This window comes from Acomys russatus, chromosome 11 (assembly GCF_903995435.1).
Source record: "Acomys russatus chromosome 11, mAcoRus1.1, whole genome shotgun sequence".
NCBI lineage: Eukaryota > Metazoa > Chordata > Mammalia > Rodentia > Muridae > Acomys > Acomys russatus.
Genome location: NC_067147.1, coordinates 51,860,857 through 51,882,163, shown reverse-complemented (window position 1 = coordinate 51,882,163; position 21,307 = coordinate 51,860,857). Strand labels below are relative to the sequence as shown.

Genomic DNA, 21,307 nt, shown 5'->3' with positions numbered 1-21,307 from the left:
AGAGGCTAAGGCACATGCTCTATACAGACAACAGGGAAGGAAGTTTTTTAGTGACATGCCTGAGTTCTGTACAAGAACAGTAGCAGTATCTCACTCGAGGTCACTCACTACTGGAAAAAGACAAACCTCTTCTTCCTGTGTTGGTGCCCCCTTTTGCTCCTGAGGACAGAGGCAGTTCTCACAGGCTTGTGGACGTGCCTAGCTTCACTGCGCCTCACAGCAGAGGCTCCTGCCCCCCAGCTGCCTGGCTAAGGCCTGCTTCCTCCAGACAAACCCCACCCTGCTGGGGGAAAGGCTGCTGCTGCTGTCCCCGTGTCTCCTCACCCTGCTCCGCCCCTCAAAATAGACACAGGATACAGCTCCTGGATGGGAGTAGAGGTCATGGGGTTCCAGGTGAGAGCTACTTTTGATACTTGACGATAACATCTCAGATCAAAATAAAGCCCAAACATAGACAAGCTGGCTACATCTTGAGCTCCCATCCCATTGGTGACTGGAGGTGAGGTATTCAGAAGCAAGGTGGTGACTAAAAGACCCTAAGTACTGGCCTAGCCTCTGCCCAGACCAACTCCCAGAGCACTCAGTGAGGAAGGATGCCAGGCCTGGACACAGGAGTGCTCCTTGGAAAGTGGGAGAAGCCTGCAAACCTGAGAAAGCAGGTCTCCAGTCCCCAACTACTCCAGACATGTCACTGTTTTTAATGTTCACGGCTGAAAGTCTTGCTACTAATAAAATCATCTCAACTGTGTCTACAAAGGTCCCCAAACCTAGCTGCTTGCAAAGGGGGTGGGTGGAAGGGAAGCTCAGTGCTAGAAACGGAAAATGGGAGGCCCCCGCCCACGTGTGAAACTTCATCACGTGGTTATTCCAATTCAGTGATACCACAACAGGATTGGTAAGCAGCTTGCAGAAGAAATACACTGAGTAATTTAAAAAAAAAAAAAAAAGCATACCGAGTTACCTGAGAAACAGCTTTTTCCCCTTTATCACCCGGTGAAGGTCCTAGTGCCCACCCTGAAGCCCTCATACTCTGTTGCCACCAGAACCAGCTTCTTACTGTCTCTCTCTCAGTCTGGACGCCACAGTGCAGCAAGCACGGTCTGACGTTCTGTCTCTGCAAGTAGAAGGCTGAACATCCTCTCTCAGGTCAACAGCAAAGACAGACAGGCCCACCTGGGGACTGTTGCTCTATACAAATCTGTTGTCACTTTACTTGCCCACAGTGGCCAAATAAAATGTCAATCTTTGGTTTTCTTTGCAAAGGTCATAAACTTTTTGTGACTCAGAAAAAAACAAAAAACAAACAAACAAAAAACAAATCAACACCACCGTGTGAAGCCTGTAGATGGGGTCTCATGTTTCTGGACACATAACTGATAGTAGCCTGGGCTTCAGTAGAAACGTAAGTGTCAGCCCACCATGCTGATGAACTACTAAGCCTTTAGGAGACACCTGAAGAGCTGAGTTGTCCGTTTCCTAAAAAGAAGGCAGGCACTAAGATACCCAATCATTATTATTTAACAGAAAGATTGGTATGGTGTCAAGTGGATCTGCTTTCTGTAGGCCTTTAAAAAGGCTTTATGACATCACTATAAAAACAGGAAGGAAAAGACACAATATGAGTGGGTAGGGAAGGGGACGTGGTTCTGTAATGAGGTGTGTGTGTGTGTGTGTGTGTGTGTGTGTGTGTGTGTGTGTGTGTGCGTGTGTGTGTTTTCTCAAAACACCCAGTAGGAAGGTTTCAAAGAATTAAACAAACAAAAAGGGCTCAAGAGTCCCCAAGGAGACAGTGGCAACCTCAGGTCTGTGTCAAACAAATGCTTATATGTGAGCCAGCAGCAGGGACTGCCTGCGAGAGGGGAACTGAACCTGGGTAGATGACATGGGGGGAAGGGGCACGGGATACAGTTGATCTTTTGAGGATCATTTGTCAATTTGATGGATCTCTGAGGCCCGACCCTGGAATCAGGCCTTGGCGCTCAGGGGTGGCCAAAAAGTAAAATAGAAGCCTGAGTGTGGGTGGACCTAACAGCCCAGGGCCAAAAGAAGGCTGCAAAGGAGAGTGTGGAGTGTGCTTCAACAGGAACCAGAAGAGCCAATGGGAGTCGGGAATCGCACTGGGGCGGGGAAGGGACTGCTAACTGCAGAGATCTGTGGCAGGAGAGGAACGAGAGATGGGCTACAGATGCACTAGGGAGCTAAAGTAAATCCACTTGGTAAACAGGTTAACTGTACGAAGGGGAAGTGCCATTTAGTAGTGCCAAGGACAGCCTTACTTCTCCCAGCAGAACACCTGCAATGACTTTCACAGAAGCAGAACTCACTGTGAACAGGGTTTGCACCCCAAGAAGGTGCCTTTTCGAGATGTTAACATCAAGATATTTTGTAAACAGATGTGGGGGGGGGGGGAAGACTAGTGGCACTGATGTGTGGGTGTAGGGGTCATGAGTGAGTTCAGGAAAGAGAAAATGCAGGACCATCGGTGTTGCTGGTGGAATCCCCCCAGCGATGATGAAGTTGGCAGTGAGGAGAAAGGAGGCCTTGGAACTCCCCAAGCAGTGGCCATGCTTGGGAGAAAAAAAAAAAAAAAAAGAGCGGCTTTAATGGGGCATCAAGAGGCCAAGGAATGGAAGAGGAACTGGTATGCAAAGGAAGGGAGTGCTCAAAAGATAAGGGCTGTGGTGTGGCTCCTCTGTGGCAGGGGCTTTCCTGCCACTGCATGAGGCCCTGGGTGTGATCCCCAGCACCTCGTATAAATGAATGGCCGTGAGGTGTAGCCAATGCAGAATAGTGCTGCTCCGAGGCCAGGAGGACAGAAACACCCTGAAGCTACAGTGAGCCATGCCAATCAAGAGAACACAGCTCAGCGGCCAGCCACTTAACCCTGTGCCACACTCTTTCTACACATCTAGTTCAAAAGATCTACAATGATATTTATAGCTCTTAAAAAGTAGCAAATGCCAATCTTCCAGGACTGTTCCCGGAGACGCCTCTACACTGCAAATTAAGGAAGGTTACAGGCTGAGGATGTCCTTCCCAGTCCCTACAGGACAGCTGATGTGCTGGCCAGCCAGTCCCATGGGTATGGAGGTATGAAGCCAACTTGTAAACTTGCCTCTCTCCTTCCACCATATGCGTCCCATGGACCAAACTCAAGCCATCAGGCTTGGTAGTAAATGCTTCCACCCACTGAACCATCTCAATGGCCCCAAATTCACTTTTCTGGAGAAAAAGGAATGTGTACTAATTTCTATATAGAATTTCTACTGTTTACAGGCAACACTGACTATCACCTACATCAGGTGGCTCACAACTGCCTGGGCACCTTCCTCCGGCCGTCACATGCACATACCCAAACACGCTCACAGAATTAAAATTAAGATAAACCATGGGGTTGGAGAGATGGCTCAGCTTTTAAGAGAATATAGTGCTCTAAAGGAAACCAAGTTTGGTTCCCAGAACCCACATTAGTCTGCCCCTCTATTAACATCTGCACTCGAGTAAGCATACCCCCAACATAGACACACAAAATGAAAATGAAAGAGAAAATAAAACTTATAAAAGAGGGGCTGGAGAGATGACTGAGAGGTTAAGAGTACTGACTGCTTTTCCAAGGGACCTGGGCTGTTCCAAGGGACCTGGGTTCAATTCCCAGGACCCACATGGCAGCTCATAACTGTCTGTAACTCCAAGATCAGACACTTACACAGACATACATGTAGGCAAAACCCCAATGCACATAAAATAAATTATTTTTAAAAAGAAATAACTTTAAGAAACAGAAGAACAAAAAGAAGCAGAGGCTGGCAAGGTGGTGCACAGCTGCAATCCCAGTATTCTGAGGCTGAAGTAAGGAGATCCTGAGCTTGGGGCCAGCCTGGGCAACATAATGACAATCTGTTTCTCAAACAAAGAGGGGGCTGAGAAAAATACCAGCGATTACATTTCCAGCTTTATGCTGAACTTACACTTTGCATTAGTTTTCACATCGGTTTTGGGTTTTTCTACTCGGCAGACCAGTTAGTTCTATGTCTGGAGCAGGACACAGAAACCAGAGGTTTATGATGTGTATCAAAAGAGGAGTGCAAGAAAGGTCCAACAAGAATTCAAGTACAGTGGTGCCGGCCTGCACTCCAAGCATTCATGAAGCCAAGGCAGAAGGAACCAGAAAAGGCCAGCCTGGGCTATATAGTGAAACTATGTCTTTTAAATGGCATACACAGTTTCACCCAGGAAATGTCTACTATTAATAATGTTCTAAGTATAGAAATCACCTTTTTCTCAGTTACATGTGATGTCACCTGTGACACTCACCTTGGAGGGCCTGGAGCAGAAAAGCCCAGACCTTTGCAACTTTACTTTTCTAGGGGACGAGCCCTCTGTTAGTGGCCTTCAGATGGGCCTCTCTTCTTACTCTTTCTTACTCTGAATGCACTGGGATAGGATATGAAAACCAAGGCATACATAAATCTCAATCTATATTTAAAATGCCACAAAATACCTGAAAGTAGGGACTGGGACTATGGCTCAGTTAGTAAAGTGCTTGCCACGTGAACATGAGGACCTGTGCGAAGGTCCACCCACATGCAAAGCTGGGGGCAACGGCTCTGGCCTGTAAGCCCGGCACTGCGGAGGTAAAGACAGAAGGATGCCTGAGGCTTGCTGACCAGGCAGGCAGTCCAGCCTAACTGTTGAGTTCTAGGTTCAGTTGAGAGATCCTGTTTTTAAAATATATGATGGAAAGCAATTGAAGATCCCTGGCAAAGACCTCTGGCCTGCGTACACACATGCACACACGTACACACAGACACATACATGTATATCACACACACACACATCTGAAAATGAATTTGTCTGAAATTTAATTAAGGGCCACAAAAATATACCCTTAGAGGCCACATGTTCTTTTAATAGCCAATAAGGGTCTGATCTATTCAAGGAAATGCCTTTATGGACATCTGGCAAGAAGCCAGAGGGCATGATTCATCTTTTACCATCTACTTCCGTACGCCCTTGGCTATGGAGAGCAGAGTCTGCAGACTACATATGGTACAGCCATCTTCATTAAGAACCAGTTTTATGATGAAAGTGAAAAAGAAACCTAGCAGGCAGGAGGAGGAGTGAATTACTCCAGGTTCCAACTTTCACGCCAGGGGACACGGCTTGTAGGCTGACTGGAGGCCTGGGTATGATACGCTATATGCTGGGTGTGTGTGTGTAATTTATTAAAAAAAAAAAAAAAAAGTGAAAATCACCTCTTTTTAATGGTGCTGTGCTACCATGCCCTTTCCTTCTGGAAACTGAGCCAAGCTGTGCTAAGTTAGCAGAAAGAAGCTATACTGTGGAGTCCAGACGTTGGTGCCTGCTGTCACAGTTGGACTCTGACCCATCCCCACAGGCTTGTTCTTAACACCTGTTTCCCACTAGCTAGCACTAGTGGCTTTATTGAGGTGGCTATGGGAACTTCAGGAGGTAGGAAGGCAGTGGGAGTGAGCACCTGAGGCATATTATCCCTGGCTCCTTGCTACAAGTCTGTGGTTCTTCCTCCTGTGTCACCAGGAGTAAACAGCACTCTATGCTCTGCAGCCCAGCTGCCTGATGCAGCCACAGCACCTTTAGCGAAATCAATCTTTCCTCTTGAAGTTCCTGTCAGGCAGCCATGGCAGAGCTGCGGAGTCTTCAAAGGCCTGGTATACTGCTGAAGACCCTTAATCCTCACCGCACACCAGTCACCTGGCAAGTCTTTCAGGTTTTGTTTTTTTAAGACAGAGTTTCTCTGTGTAGCCTTGGCTGTCCTGGACTTGCTTTGTAGGCCAGGCTGGCCTTGAACTCACAGTGATCCACCTGCCTTTGCCTCTCCAGTGCTGGGATTAAAGGCGTGTGCCACCGTGCCTGGCTGCAACAGGATATTTATCAGTCATAGAAAAGAATGACATGCCAGACACATTACAACATGAATGAATCTTGAAACTAAACAAAACACACAAAAATTAGTGGTTGCCAGGTACTAGAAGAAGGGGAAAGGGGAGTGACAACTTCCTGTGTGGAAGATTTCCACTGGGAGCTGATGGAAAGTTCTGGAGCTATGTAGTGGTGATCCACACATAGCACTGCAAACATAATACCACTGGATTATATATATTTAAAATGGATAAATGGTACATTTTGTTAAATGTTTTTAACCACATTTTTTTTTAACCAGCAGATATTCTGCAGTACTTTATACCCAGTAGCTCTACATGCTGGGTAGACCTCAGGGGTAAGCAAGGTCATGTAGCTTGAATGTAGTTGATTTTTGAAAGCAATTTATGGTAATGTATTATGGCCAAGCCTTAAGAAGTTGCTTCTTTAAAACAAAAAAGCACTCTGGGCGAGTGTTCAGTACCCAATGGCTTTTTTCAGCACTAAGAGACTGAACATGCTAGCACTTCCATAGGAGACTGAGCATCCTAGCACTCCCAAAGAACCCTGTGTCAGCCCCGGCAACAGCTTCCTCCAACCCCAACACTGGAACTGTCTCCCAATTGGTCAAAGCTCCACGAATGCCTCCAGGATGTGGCTTCCAATATTTTGAAGCATCACAAAAGATAAAATATGAGGTATGTTCTGGGGTTTAATGATTTTCTAATTTTTTTTTCCAGTCAAATTAACCTATTTTGAGGTGGTAGTTCAAGTAGGTTGGCAAATGTCACCGTAAGAAATAAAGACCCTGTTGCTTCCCACAACCCCTTCCAGCAGGGAGGAGCACAGCAGACTGTCGATGTGTGCCTCCCGAGAGCCCGAGCACAGAAGACTGTCAATGTCTGCTCTTGAGAACCCAGGGGAGTGCTCTTGGGGTGAGACTGTGTGTGGCCAAAGCTGGTGCCTGGGTTGCAGCTGATTAGTGAATAAAGGCAAGTTATGGGCAGTTTTGGTTAGCAGCTTAAGAATTAGTTTTGTCTTTCTTAATTAACACTTCTACAAATCTGGTCTTTCTACAGACTTAGTTTTGTTTTGGCAGGGGTTAGTATTCACCAAGATGTAGTTCTGACTTCAATGGGCACTCACAGTGACCCTCAAACATCTGCCCTGGTGTGTGCAATTCAGAGAATTCACTTATATAACTTTTGCTCTTCAGAGGTGGCCTCATTCTACCTAAGGACTGAGCAGAAAATCTGATAGTTTTCTGGCATCAGCCATGGTTTGCTGAATCATACACAACAGTAAGAAAACATCAAGAGGGATATAAATCCAGAAACAGAGTCATGGTACCCAAAAGCATAGACAGGCTGAATGTATCCCCAAGACCACAGCATGGTGCTAAGTCAATACAGTAAAAAGATCTGCACCACTGCTGATGGTAAACCCTCTGCACACCTGGGGCACACCACTTCTTTCTTGGATTTCACGTTTCAGGAAGCTACCTGTCTGCTTCACCTACTCACACTGAGATGGTACAGGAGACTTGGAAGGACCCCTGGCATGGCTCTTCCTAGTTCTGAAATGTGGGTAATGCATTTAGCCTGACCCAGGATACCCGGGCCATCCAAGCGCAGACATCCTGGATGTGAAATGCCTGTGGTCTCACAGGAGCTTAGAAAGGAAATGATCTCAGGAAAGAGATGCTCTGTGGAGCATGCTCACCTTATGATGAACCTCTTTTGTTGCTTACATCAGGAACCGAGCTGTTTTCTTAAACCTGTGAGGGTCACTCTGTATGCCTACCAAGTAATTCTGGCAGAAGAAAATGGCAAAACCTCTGAAAAGGTGGCGCCTGTGCTGACTCAAACTCCACAATTCACTTTTCTTTAATACAACAGACTGTTAAGAGAAACCACAAGAGATTTGACCTTGGACGAGATACAACAGACACCACTGTTATGATGGACAGGGCTGGCCAGGTCTACTCTACCACAGCTGCCCTACACAGGACACTTTATCCCTAACTCCATATTGTTTCTGATTTCATTTTGCAAATTAGTTCATTACTAGCTTTTCTTGCTATTTTCTTGGTATAAAACACAGGATGCGACAAGATACAAAGGGCTGAAGACCACCATAAGAAAAAAGCAAAGGAAACAAAGGTACAAAGGGTACACACAACTAGATGTTGATTTAAGTAAAAACCATTTGTGATGATAAATCTGAGTAATTAAAAATTGGTTAAATTATGCCAGGAAAAAGCGTAATTCTAAAAGGCCTGGAAATAATAGTTTCAGAAATAATTTCAAAGTTCCTGAGGACAAAGGTCATGCTCTAGATTACAAGCTGTTCCTGCTTGTATTTAATGGCCTCTCCAGCTGCCCATGGTAAATGGTAAGCACATAGTTCACAGTTCAGAACAGAAACAGAAAAACAGCTCTGCACAAGTTGAGAAGCTTGAAGGAGTTGGCATTACAGAGACGCTCCTGACAAGCACTCCACGTGGAGGGTGTAACCCCCAACTATCACTGTCACTCAGCACCAACACCAAGAGCACCACCTCATCCTGCCTGGCAGTCAGCTCAACAAGGTCATGGCCTTTGTTTTCTCTGCATTTAACTTCCTCTGAGGAGTGTGGAGATGAAAGCACAGTGCACCGTAACAGTAGAGACTCAAAACCCATTGTCTATAATCTGTTTCTACACACTGTTTTTCCCTCCGTCCTTTCTATGGCCGCCATTACTAATCCTCGTGAGACTTCTTTCTTTTAGGGAAGGTCTGTGCTCTTTGTTTTGCCATCTCTGATATTATGGGCACCCTTATGAATCAGTGTGACCATGCACTCTGTCTGTAAGATGTTTTAAATCTTTCCATCACCAACTTAAAAGCCTACAGGCTACAAAATTCACTTCAATTCATGTAGGAAACCATTTATAGAGATGAACTTAGACCTAAACATATAAACTTTCCAGAAAAAAAAAAAAAAACAATTCTTTGAGATCTCAGGTCAGTCAAACATTTATATATAACACCAAAGCATCCATAAAAGAGGTTCCATAAAAATAATTCCATAAGTTAGATACTATTAATATCAAGAACTTCAGTCCTTCAAAAGCTATTGAGAGTAAAAAAGACAGTCATAGAAGGTAAGGAAATGTTTGAAAGCCAAGCATCTCATGAAGGACTTGAACTCAGAATATTTAAAGAAATCCTAATCAACAAACAATATAGAATAACAAACTAAGCAAAAGAACTAAACAATTCACCAAATAAAATATATGGTAGCAAACAAAAATATGGAAAGACGCTATAAAAACTAAAGCACAAGGAAGCTCCACCTCACACTGTTGAAGGCCTTCAGCTGCCCAGAGTCTTGTGAGGATAGGAAAAAAACAGAGCCCTCCAACACTAGTAGAAAAGCAAATTGAGGCAGTCCCTCCCACAAAGTGGCAGCTTCTTCACATAGCATTGAGATATGCAGACAATGGTGTTGTTATTCCCCAAACCCATTCAAACTTTTACAGTGATAGTATAAGAAGCCAGGGTTTGGGCAAGTGATCAAGTCATGAGAGCAATGGCCCAGTGTCCTAGAAGATCTCAAGTCAGATATAGTGGTACATGACTGTGACCTCAAATATATGTGTGTGTGGGGGGGGGGGTGGGGTAGGATGCACTAGGCAGGAAGATTGCTTTAGTCTATCTCCTAAAAAGGGGGGGGGGGAGGACAGGGAAGAGGAGGGAGAGGAGGAGGAGGGAGAAGAGGGAGTGGGGAAGAGGAAGAGGAAAAAGAGGAAGAATGAAAAGAAAACAAATTCCGAGGCTGGAGAGATGGCTCAGTGGATAAGAGCACTGCCGGCTCTTCCAGAGGTCCTGAGTTCAATTCCCAGCAACCACATGGTGGCTCACAGCCATCTTTGATGTGATCTGATGCCCTCTTCTGGCCTGCAGGGTACATACACATAGAGCACTGTATACATAATAATAAATAAAATCTTAAAAAAAAAAAGAAAAGAAAACAAATTCCAAGTCAGATATAGTGGTGCATATCGGTAACCCTGGTATTTGACAGGCAGACACAGGAGATCAATGAAAACTCAAGACTAGACTGGTTTACCCAGCATGTTCTTGGCCTGACATGGATTTATAAGACTCTATCTCAAAAGCAAAAATAAACAAATGATTCCCAAATAGTTCTTTCTCTTTTTTTCTACCATGTGAGATACAAGATGGCAAGTTACAACCTGGGGCATGGACTTCACAAAAATTTGACCATTAGACACCCTGATCTCAGACTCTTCTCTTCAGATCTAAAAGAAATACTTCGTTTGTTAATAAATGACACTTTGTTTACCTGTGATACTTTGTAAGAGCAGCTAAGCACATGAAGGTACCTAGTTTTACTTACAGTAAGCAATTGTTGGAAATACCCCAAAGTACGCATTAGACAGACACCAAGGTACACCTATAACAGACTATACTCAGAAGAGAAACAAACTACTGATGCTAAGTGAAAGAGGTATTTCCCAATCTATAAATTATTTCTACTTACATCAAATTATAAAATACACAAGTGACATATAGTGACAGCAGATGAATGAGGGGTGGAAGGCAGGACCTAAGGGAGTACAAAGTACATGAGGACCTCTAGGAATTCATGTCATAAGTTACTATATTACAAACGTTACATGTAGCCTATTAGTATTTATCAATTATGTCTTAATACATCTATTTTAAAAAGGCATTCCAGGTCCACAAATAAACAAAAAGCATTCAGAGCCCTGCCAGTTGTGTTGTTGTGTACCTGTAACCCCAGGACTTGAAGATCAGAGTAGGAGGGTCTATGGTCAGCACAGACACAGTCCAAATACCTCTGACGAAAGCTGATGTCTGATGAAAGACAGTCTGAACAGCTTCTGAGGGGCAGGGCTCACCTCTTTATGTGTTCCAGTATACAAGCTACATCTTAGGTTTCTGCTTCAAAGTCCTGGAGACACATCTAGATTGAAGAATGCAAAATGCTTCCCTCAACTGTCTCTTATTTTCACCTTCAAATTACTGAACTTCCTCCAATTTTTCCATCTTGTGAAATAAAGTGTATTTTTAAAAGACATATACGGCTGTGTCCACCCTGTATCGTGTTATTTTCCTCTCTGATTACTTGTATGAGGTATGTCTGGGGCATATAGCTGCAGCAATCTTTCTAGACCACATCCTCTTTAGAACCGGTCACACCCTTCAAAATGTGCCACCTGTTCTTCCTGCCCCTTGTGACCAGGCATGGCTTCATTACTGCCTGAAAAACAGCACGGCAGAAGAGCAACTGTGACCAAGACTAGGTCACAGAAGGCGAGATACTTGCTTGTCCTTCGCATGACACTTGGCCTATAAGGCACATACAGCTAGGAGAGGCTATGTATAGAGGCTCTGTCACAGCCATTAGCCACCAACTACCAGTCCTGGGGGAAGAAGCCAAGAGATGATTCCAGCCCCAAGCAGTACTGAGCCACCTCTGAGAAAACTAAATGAAGAGGCAAGATACCCATTATGCCCCACCCAGACTACAGAGTGATGAGCTAAACAGATGAAGTCATTATCTGAAGCCATTAAGTTCTGGACGGTGCTTGTAGATGCACAGGCCAGCCTTCTTTCTCACAGACCTAAAAAGCCAATTCAGAAAAGAAACCTCCTTCGCTTTCCCATCTCTTGACAGCGCCTAATGGCTGATTGCCCTTTCCATAATTATTTATTAGGAGGTGGCAATCTTTATAAGAAAGCTGCTTCTACAAACGGAGAGGTCACCCTAAATATCCAGGATGTCCTCAGGCTAAACTCATTTATGAAATCTGAAGCAATCCTGTATATAATGAAATCAACACGTCAAACTTCAGCTCCTCTGTGGCTGCTGTACCACTGAGCTGGCATGTGAACCAGAAGAGCCACAAGAGGAAAAGGGTCTAGACACACTTACTTACAATGATATTTTAAATATTATTTGAATCAGACAATTTAATAATCCTGCTTTTAGTAAAATTAAGAAAATCTTGGGTTTCCCTTCTATTTCTTAGCATTGTTCATAATAATAACAACCCACTTATGAAAAGTTACTTAAGAATCAAATTAGAATGCTGCTTGGCGGAGGGGAAGGTTAGCTTAGTATATAAACTGGCAGCATCTGAGAGCTCAGTGATCCAATTGTAAATTCACAGACATATATGTCACGTGTCCAAACTGTAGGTTCCATATCCTAAGTTCCAGGCTGTATGACTTCTATGTCAGATTGAGACAGCTGTTTCCTTCCTTCCTCTTACCTTCACTTGAATAAGTGTCTTCAGTGTATAGCCTCAAATTCAGGATCCCCCTACCTTAGCCTAGACTTGAACTTGAAGTGCTCTTTTTCTTTTGAGATAAAATCTTCCTATGTAGCTATGTAGCTCAGGCTGGCCTCAAATTTATAACAACCCCTTTGCTCAGCCTCCAAGTACTGAGTTCATGGGCATGTGCCACCAAACCAAGACACAGTGTTCCCTCCCTTTAACAACAAACACACGTAGACCAGGCTGGCCTCAACCTCACACCACACTGAAGGCCCTCCTGCCTCTACTTCCCCAGTACTGGGATTTATGACACACACCACTGTGCCTTGCTTTTACCTAGGGAAATCCATTCTCGAGACAATTATTTTAAAGTGAACCAAGAACAATGGAAACCAAACATTTTACTACAATCAGCAGGTGTTTTTCCACATCATAGGTAGAAGATACATGGAAGCAAAAGGCAGGGTTATGAACAGAGCCTCTGCATGCAGTGAGAAGACAAGGACCTAGAAGTCCACTCAAACTCCTGAGGCCAGTCTCTCTTCGGATCTTTCAGAAAGCCTTCCTGTTGGTGAAGTAATAATATTTGTATCCATACAGCTGTTCTTGCTGTTTGAGGCCAGGACTGTCTGGTAGGTGGAAGGGCATTGGTACCAAAGAACCCCAAAATTTATGGCCCTTGAGTGCAGATCTAAAAGTACTCACAGAGAAGAAACTGTAAGCTGGCATTTAAGAATTGGTCTTGTCATTTCTCTACTCCCTCACCTGTGCAGGAAAAATCAACTTGTGTCAGGGGGAAGTGACTGGGTAGACTCATCCCTTGCATTAAAGCACACTTGCAAAGCATGATAGCTCACACCTCAACTCTAGCACTTAGGAGAGAGACTGCAAGTCTGGGACAGCCTGGGCTACAATGTGAGAGATCTTTTCTCAAGAACAAAAACACAAGACACTGATCAAAGTAATTTATATAACAGTACTAAGAAATTTACTTTTAAAAATCATAGCGCTGACATTTCTGGAAATAGATGTTAATAGTTGCTGTCAAAATCATGTTTAGGTAAAATGTAGTAAGATCATCTGCTTCTGGGAAAACTGCTTCCCAGCTGCTATGTTTGTCATTCAAAGGAATCCCCTGAAAACAGGAAACAGCTCTTTCACTCCACTGTGACCACAATGGCATCATCTAAGCTCTGCAGTGTGCAAAGCACACAGGTCCAGAAAAGGCCGAGAGCTCTTTTTACCCCCTGGTGGTGCCTTGTAGTAATATGAAGCTCTCGTCTGTCCACTGCTCTCTGGATGATGGTCTTGTGCCATAGGGCAGAAGACGCTACATACTGGTTGTTTTACTGCCTCACTGTGCCACATTTTAGCTGGCCCACCCCACAGAAAGAATGGGTGGGGCTACAGAATGGCTATTCTTTGTTCGAGTGTTTTTAACCCCTGGAACACAGTAATATTTACAAACAATAAGATCTTTTCACAAACTCAGTTTCCATGTAAAAAGACAATGTAAAATGAAAAGATCTAGACTTTTAGCTTAGATTTAATTCAGATCAAAACCTTATCTACACTTGCACCTTTTTCATTTAACTCTGGGAAGTCATTCCTGTGACCTAAGACATTAGTTATAGAAAAAGAAATGAAGCTCTGCCTTGACTCTCGGGAATCTAATGTGCTGTTGTAACTGCTGTGTCTACAGCAGGACTGCAGCCTGCCTAAGCTTCTCACTCCCTCTGGCCTGGTCCTAACTCCTATGAAACAGAAGGCAGTCTCAGAGAAAGGAGAAAGGAGAAAGCGAGGGAAGGACAGAGAGCGAGGGAAGGACAGAGAGGGGAGGGGCAGCAGGCTGTCTTGTCTTTCTGAACAGCCCTCAAATTCTCTAACAAAAGCCTAAGAGATGAACAGGAACCAGCACACTGGGCAGGGCAGGGGAAGAGGCTCCCCATCCCTACTGAACCCTCTTCTGCTGTAGTGTGTTCTCCTGGGAAGCATGGAGGAACCTGGACTTTGGAGGCAGTCTCCTTAGGCTGTCCCTGCACACCCATAACTCACAAGCATGGAAAGCTGGACAGGATCATTTGATACAGTCTATGCTTGTCTGTGAATGGCCTACTGTTTCAAAGGATGTTGGGAAGGCTTAGCTTATTTGTTAATGATTTCTGACTGTGCTGACTCTAAACCATGGAGACACACATCCCTAAAAGAGTGGAGGTTAAGTTCCTGCCGTTGATTTTGCTTAGTCAAAAGAGGCCTGAAGGGAGAGAAATCCCCAAAAGCATGCTAAGATATTTTTGGCTGTGGCAGAGCAAATGATAGACAAATAGTTCCCTTAAAAATCAAAATTCAGGGCCGGGCATGGTGGTGCACATCTTTAATTGCAGCACTTGGGAGGCAGAGGCAGGTGGATAGCATCTGTATGATTCCTTTTTTATCTAATAGTGTAGTTTGTATAGTGTCTCTTTTTTCTCATCTTTTCTGTTGACATTCTGTAAGTTTTGGTGATTATGTTTTAATTCAGAATACTCTCGAATATTTCTTTCCTTTTTATTTTTACTGAATTTTATTTTGAAACAGTTGCTGTATTGCCTTGGCTGGCCTTAGTCTTCTGAACAAGAGCACCCTCCTATTTCAGTCTGTCAAGTAGGAGATTAACTTTGGTATTTGACCCATGGGTACTTAGAAGATCATTTGGTTTCCAAATTTTTGAGGATTTCCCCAGAGGTCTTAAAATTTCTAGTTTAATTCCATTGTGTTCAGAGAACCCTTTCAGATTTACTGAGACTCCAACCTCCTGCTGCTGGAAAGAAGAGCAGAGATGCCATTTCAGTTTCACCTGGTGAGAGTAGAGTTCCTGGCTTCTCACCTAGTTCTGTACTCACTCTGTCACTTGTTGAAAGGAGATTAGAATCTCCTGACAACAACTGCAGGTTTCCCTAATAATTGAGGCACTTTGTCATTGGTTGGTTAGTTGTTGTTTCTCTCTGTATCTCAGGCTGGCCTAGAACTTGGGGCCATTCTCCTGCTTCAGCCTACCACCCACTGGGATTACAGGTGTGCACCAGCTGGCCTGCCTCCAGAAACCTACTGGATCCATAGATGTCAGGACTTTTTCTCTTGAGAAAATTGCCTCTGTTGTTATGAAATTATTGTTTTTTATCCCTGATGATATTTTTTTATTCTTAATTTTAGTTTATCTGATAATTCATCTACCTTCATTTTTCTTTATTCATTCAGCACAGTTATGTATTTTCATGTATATGTACTCATGTGCGCACTGCTTGTTTATCTTTATGCACATGGAGGCCAGAAGTCAAACTCAGTATTGTTCCTTGAGTAGTCCACCTCTCATGGCTATGTGCACACATGCAGGAATCCTCTGAGTCCAGGAGAGAGCACTGGATCTGTTGGAGCTGGAGTTAATAGGTGGTTGTGAGCCATCTGTGGGTGCTGATAACTACTCTTTTTTTAACCACTTCCCCAACCCCCTCCCTCCCTCCTTTTTCCAACTTCTCCTTCTCCTTTTCCCTTTTTGGCTGCTTGGCTTTGGTCTTGCTGATTAAACTAGGCCAGCAGGCCCCCTGGCTCCTCCTGTTTGTACTTCTCAGCGCTGGGATCACAAGCACGTGCACCATGCCAGCATTTCCCCCCTCCAACTTTTTAACACTATTTATTAATTCATTCATATTACATATCAGTTGTTATCCCATTCCTCCCTCCCTCCCACTTTCACCCTATTCCTCTCCCCTATGACTGTGACTGAGAGGGAGCTTCTCCCCCTGTATACGATCACAGGGTATAAAGTCTCTTCTTGGTAGCCTGCTATCCTTCCCCTGAGTGCTAGCGGGCCTTCCCATCCAGGGGACGTGAGTTCGTGTGAAAGTCAGTCCCCATTCTTCACTCATCTGTGGAGAATGTTCTGTCCATTGGCTAGATCTGGGTAGCTTTCTAAGTGGTGCTGGGGTCTCATGCTTGTGTAGCCAGCACGTCTTCCCAACTGAGCTGTCTACCAGCTCCTCTATTGGGCTTCTTTCTGATGGCAGATAATTTGTTAGTATTTTGTTCTATTTTGTTAATGATTTCTCTAAGGCTTACACTGTAAATTTTACTATAATTTACTTAAGGGTTGTCTTAATTTCCTAAAAGAGAAAGAAAAGAAAAAAGAGCAGCTCTGCCCCAGTATACTTTGTTTCTTTTTTTCTTTGCACTGTCAGTCGTGTGTGTGTGTGTGTGTGTGTGTGTGTGTGTGTTGTTGTTGTTGTTGTTACAAACCTGAGAGATTAGTATTAGAAGAGTGGTTTTTAGCAGGAGGACCATTCTTTCTTTTTTTTAATCCTACTATTTTTACCTCATATTTTTAGCTACTTTTCACAAATAATACTTATTTGTTATTTGCCTTTAGTTGATTTCCAGTGTTCTAAATAGTTAGGTTGTTTTGTTTTGTTTAACAATTTTGTCATATTTTAAATTTGTGGTTGTTTGTTTGTTTGTTTGGCTTTTCTCTTGTAGTCCTGGCTGTCCTGGACTCACTTTGTAGACCAGGATGGCCTCAAACTCAGAGATCACCTACCTCTGCCACCTGAGTACTGGGATTAAGGGCATGCACCCAATGCTCTTGTGTTTTTGTTTTTATTTTTTGTTTTTTTTTTAAAAGAAGACACAAGTGTAGTGGATAGGAAGGAGGGAGAGTAGATTTGGGAGGAGATAGGGGAGGGTGTGAATATGATCAAATTCACTACAAAGAGTGCCAGGTCCTGAGTTCTGTCCCCAACATGGTAAAGCATGACTGCCAAAAGCAAAGATTCGAACCTTACAGTGGTAGTTCCAGAAGTTGCTTGTGAAATCACAATATAACCAAGGCAGTCCTTTGTCTTTCAGGAGGTTTCTCTCCCTCAATAAATCAGAACATCCAGGTCCTTCCAATGGCAATACTCTAGTGTCAGCTAGTCTACAGTGCTTAGTATGTGGAAGGGCACATTTAAAGGAGACAAAAGCATTTGTTAGATAAAAGGTAAAGTCACAAGGGGTTATTTTGTAATGGATGGTTAATAAGATTACAGTGATCAGCACAGTAATTTGAGGATGCCACTTAAAAGAGTTAACGAAAAAAGACAGGAGTATTAGGGAATAGCTCTCCATTGATTAGACAGTTTCTTTGACAAAAAGCATCTGTGGTCCATTTGAGGGTCTGTGAATACAATGCACACCAAGTGTCACGTAACAGAGCAGAGATTTGTGAGGCAGCAGAGACCAAGAGCCTGAACCCACTGCTGGTACCTAAGGACACACATACTCACCCACAGACACAGCCAGCCTGGAAAGGGGCTCTGGCACTTCTTACGTGTGTTTGACACATTAAGAGCTCTAACAGATCAGTCTTTTAGTTTAAAGAGATTATGGCTGGGGCTGGAGAGATGGCTCAGTAGTCAAGAGCACGTACTGTTTCTGCAGAGGACCAGAAATCAGGCCCCAGCACCCACACTGGATGGTACACCAAGACTGCATGATGGCAATGCTCATGCCACTGAAGAAGCTCATTGAGGTTAAAAGTATCGAGATGCCAGGCTAGGTACTGATGCTGCAGTGGTGTCATGGGAACCTTTCCAAGAGGCTGCAGCCAGTATCACAAGTACATCAGCGTTCAGAAAGGCATCTTCATGGGTTTAACGTGGTGGTTTTCAGCTATTGCATTTCTTACAAGGAGCTCAAACACAAGTGGTGAAGTAAGCACCACCGAAGAGGGATCGGTATGGAGGGCACTGCACACCTGAGCACAACTGGTTACCCAGCTCCACCCATGAAGAGTTCACGTGTGGCTAAACCTCCAAATCCCAACTGAGAGCCAATGTGCAATAAATGGCAACTGATTCAAAAAGAGTAGACGGCAAGAAACAGTCAAACTCAGAGTTGAATTAATGCAATAGAAATAACAACAAAATACAAAGAATCAAGGAAATAAGGAGGTGGCTCATAGAGGAAAAAAAAAGGTTGATACTTAGCCAAATTAAATAACAGACAGAAAATCCAAATTAAAGAAATCAGAGATGAACGGGGCATATTACAACAGACACTAAGGAAACTCAGAGACTCATGAAGATAAACTTTAAAAGTCTCTACTAAACTGGAAAACCTAAAAGAAATGGATTAATTTCTTGATATATACAATCTACCAACTTTAAATAAAGATCAAATAAGCTATTTAAACAGATCCATAACCCCTAATAAAACAGAAGCAGTAATTAAAAGGTTAGATGGATTTAGCACAGAATTCTACCAGAACTTTAAAGAGGAACTAATGGCAATACTTAATTGTTCCACAAACTAGAAACTGAAGGAGCACTTTTTAATCCCTTATAAGAGGCAACAATTACACTGATTCCAAAAAAGCCACCAAAAAAATAAGTAAAATTATCAATTGAGCTCATAATTTGAGATTGATAAATATATAAAAATTCTTAATATAATACTTGTAATCTGGATTCAAGAACACATCAAATATAATTTCCACCATAATCAAGTTGGCTTCATTCTAGAGATGCAGGGATGGCTCAACATGCAAAAATCAAGAAACGTAATAAACCATGTAAACACATATTGAGATAAAACCCACATGATCATTCCATGAAGTGCAGAAAAGGCCTCTGACATCCTTGCATGACAAAAGTCCTGGCAAATAAGGGATACAAGGAGCATACCTCACACAATAAAGGCAATCTACACCATGCCCACAGCTGATCAACCTAAACAGAGAGAACTCAAGCATTTCCACCAAAACCAGGAACAAGACAAGAATGCCCATTCTCTATCTCTTCAATGTAGTACATAAAGTCATACACAGCTGGAGCACTACTACAACAGAAGGGAGTCAAGGGGCCATGGAAAGGAAGAAGTCTAAGTCTCTTTATTTGCAGATGATATGATTTTATACATAAATAATCCTAAAATCCACCAGGAAGTTTCTGCAGCTGATAAGCACTTTCAGCCAAGTAGCAGGAACATGCAAAAATCAGCAGCCTTCTTATATACAAAGGACAAACAGAGAAAGAATCAGGGAAACAGTTCCTTTCACAAATAGCCTCCTCTACCACCTCCATCTTGGGGTCACAACCTTCTGCTTTCTTTAAAAGCAATTTTCTTATTGCAATGAAATACACTTATAGTTTACAATCTTAATCACTGGTGGCACAGGAATATTTGCACTATTACACTTCCATCACCACCTCTACCTCACGTTACAACTACTCAGCAGTAACTCCTGTCCATCTTGCTTTCATTCCCACACAAAGACAGTTCTTCTGTTTGTGTGTATTTATCGCTGTTGTGGGTACTTACATAAGCAGAATCATACAGAAGTGGCCCTTTTGTACAGGGTCTGTTCCTCTAGCCTCATCTATATTGCAATGTATGCCTGATGGTTTTCATTACACACACACAACATTCTGCTGTAGGCAGAGACCCCATAACACTCATCTACTCATCTGCCAATGGCCATTAGGATGCCTGTTCTTTCCACTTCTGGCTACTGTGAACTATGGTGCTATAAACACAGGAATACCTAAACTGTCTCTTTGGATCCTTGTTTTCAATTCTTCTGTTTATATATCCAGAGATGTAACCGGCAGCTCATATGGTAATTCTGGATTTTTAAAAGACTACTAAATGATTTCCCACAGCAGTTACAACACTTTACATTGGGTCTGAAAATGCACAGCCCTCATTCCTTCACATCCTCACTCTACTCTGTATTTTAGCTAACGAGAGCAGAACTAGGCAGACACTAGCAGACGCTCAGTGACTACTGCTTCTCCTCACATCCACAGATACTTGGCTCATTAATCCTAAACATCACTGCTTACGTCATGTAGTCATGTACAAATTTGTCCACAAGGAGTGTCAGCTGCTGCTGCTGCTGCTGCTTCTTCTTCTTCTTCTTCTTCCTCCTCCTCTTCTTGTTCGTCTTTTAGTTTTTCAAGACAGGGTTTCACTGTGTAGCCTTGGCAGTCCTAGGCTGGCCTTGAACTCACAGCAATCTGCCTGCCTCTGCCTTCCAAATGCTGGGGTTAAAGGTGTGCACCACCACACCTGGCCACAGGTGGCTTCTTAATGGTAGGTCTTTGTTTACTGGTTCCTCTACTATTTTGTTATTTCCTTCATAGAAAACGTTTCTGTGAAAAATTTTTGGCCATAATTGTTCTTTGGCTATTCTGTTGATCCAAGCCCAAGATGACTGAACTTCAAGCATGCTGTCATGTACTTCTGCACATTTCTAAAGATTCTAAACCAATCTGGAAAGTCTCTGTAACTTAAATGCCATGTGAGGATCCTGGGAATCTATATTGCATTTTTTAGCAGTATAATAAATACATTTAATTTGTTTAGAATTAAAATCTCTTCTTCAGTCATATTTTACACCACCTAATATAAAACCCGAATAAGATGCTGAAAGAAGGAGAGGAAGAAGTGGCAGGATATTATAACAGTCCAGATATGAAACAATGAGGCATAACCCACAGTAGGAATGACAAAATGCTATGAAAACAAACTTAATATAAAACTAATATAAACCTAATATTTAAACTATGTTAAGTGGCAGATGTTTGTTTTTGATCTTAATCTAGATGCCATCGCAACAGAAACACTTAGCCTGGACTTAAGTGCTGGAAGGGCTGGGAGAGTCTTCTGGTTCAAGGCCAGCCTGGTCTACAAAGTGAGTTCCAGGATAGCCAGGATACAGAGAAACTGTCTTGAAGACAGACAAACAGAATCATTTTGAATGTAAGATACACGGTCAGTCAGAGTAGGTGGCACTTGTTCAGTAATTGCTTGCATGGAGTGAGAGAACCGCATGGTTACCTGATAGCCTTCTGTTTTCTTCTGACACCACTTCAACAACGCATTCCTCTTAGAGCCTCCATATTCTCTTGCCAATGCAGAGAGAGGGTCTTTCCTTTCCTCCCTAGTTTGTGAAAATAAGAAACCCCAAATTGAAATATTAGTACCACAATAAGAACATATCTGTACTAATTTGTATTTTTGAATAGATAAAATACATAAAACTAAAGCCTTCCTATGGTAAGACATAGCTTTATGTT

The 21,307-nt window shown here is 43.1% G+C and overlaps 1 protein-coding gene across 1 annotated transcript in view; it reads right to left on the bottom strand.

Annotated features, from left to right (window-relative positions):
* Specc1l (sperm antigen with calponin homology and coiled-coil domains 1 like) overlaps positions 1–21,307 on the bottom strand; it is a 96,515-nt gene that overhangs the window by 6,672 nt on the left and 68,536 nt on the right. Inside the window, exon 13 of the mRNA XM_051153216.1 lies at positions 21,069–21,171. Within this exon, the coding sequence (XP_051009173.1) occupies positions 21,069–21,171 (103 nt within the window). The remainder of the gene's footprint in view (positions 1–21,068; positions 21,172–21,307) is intronic.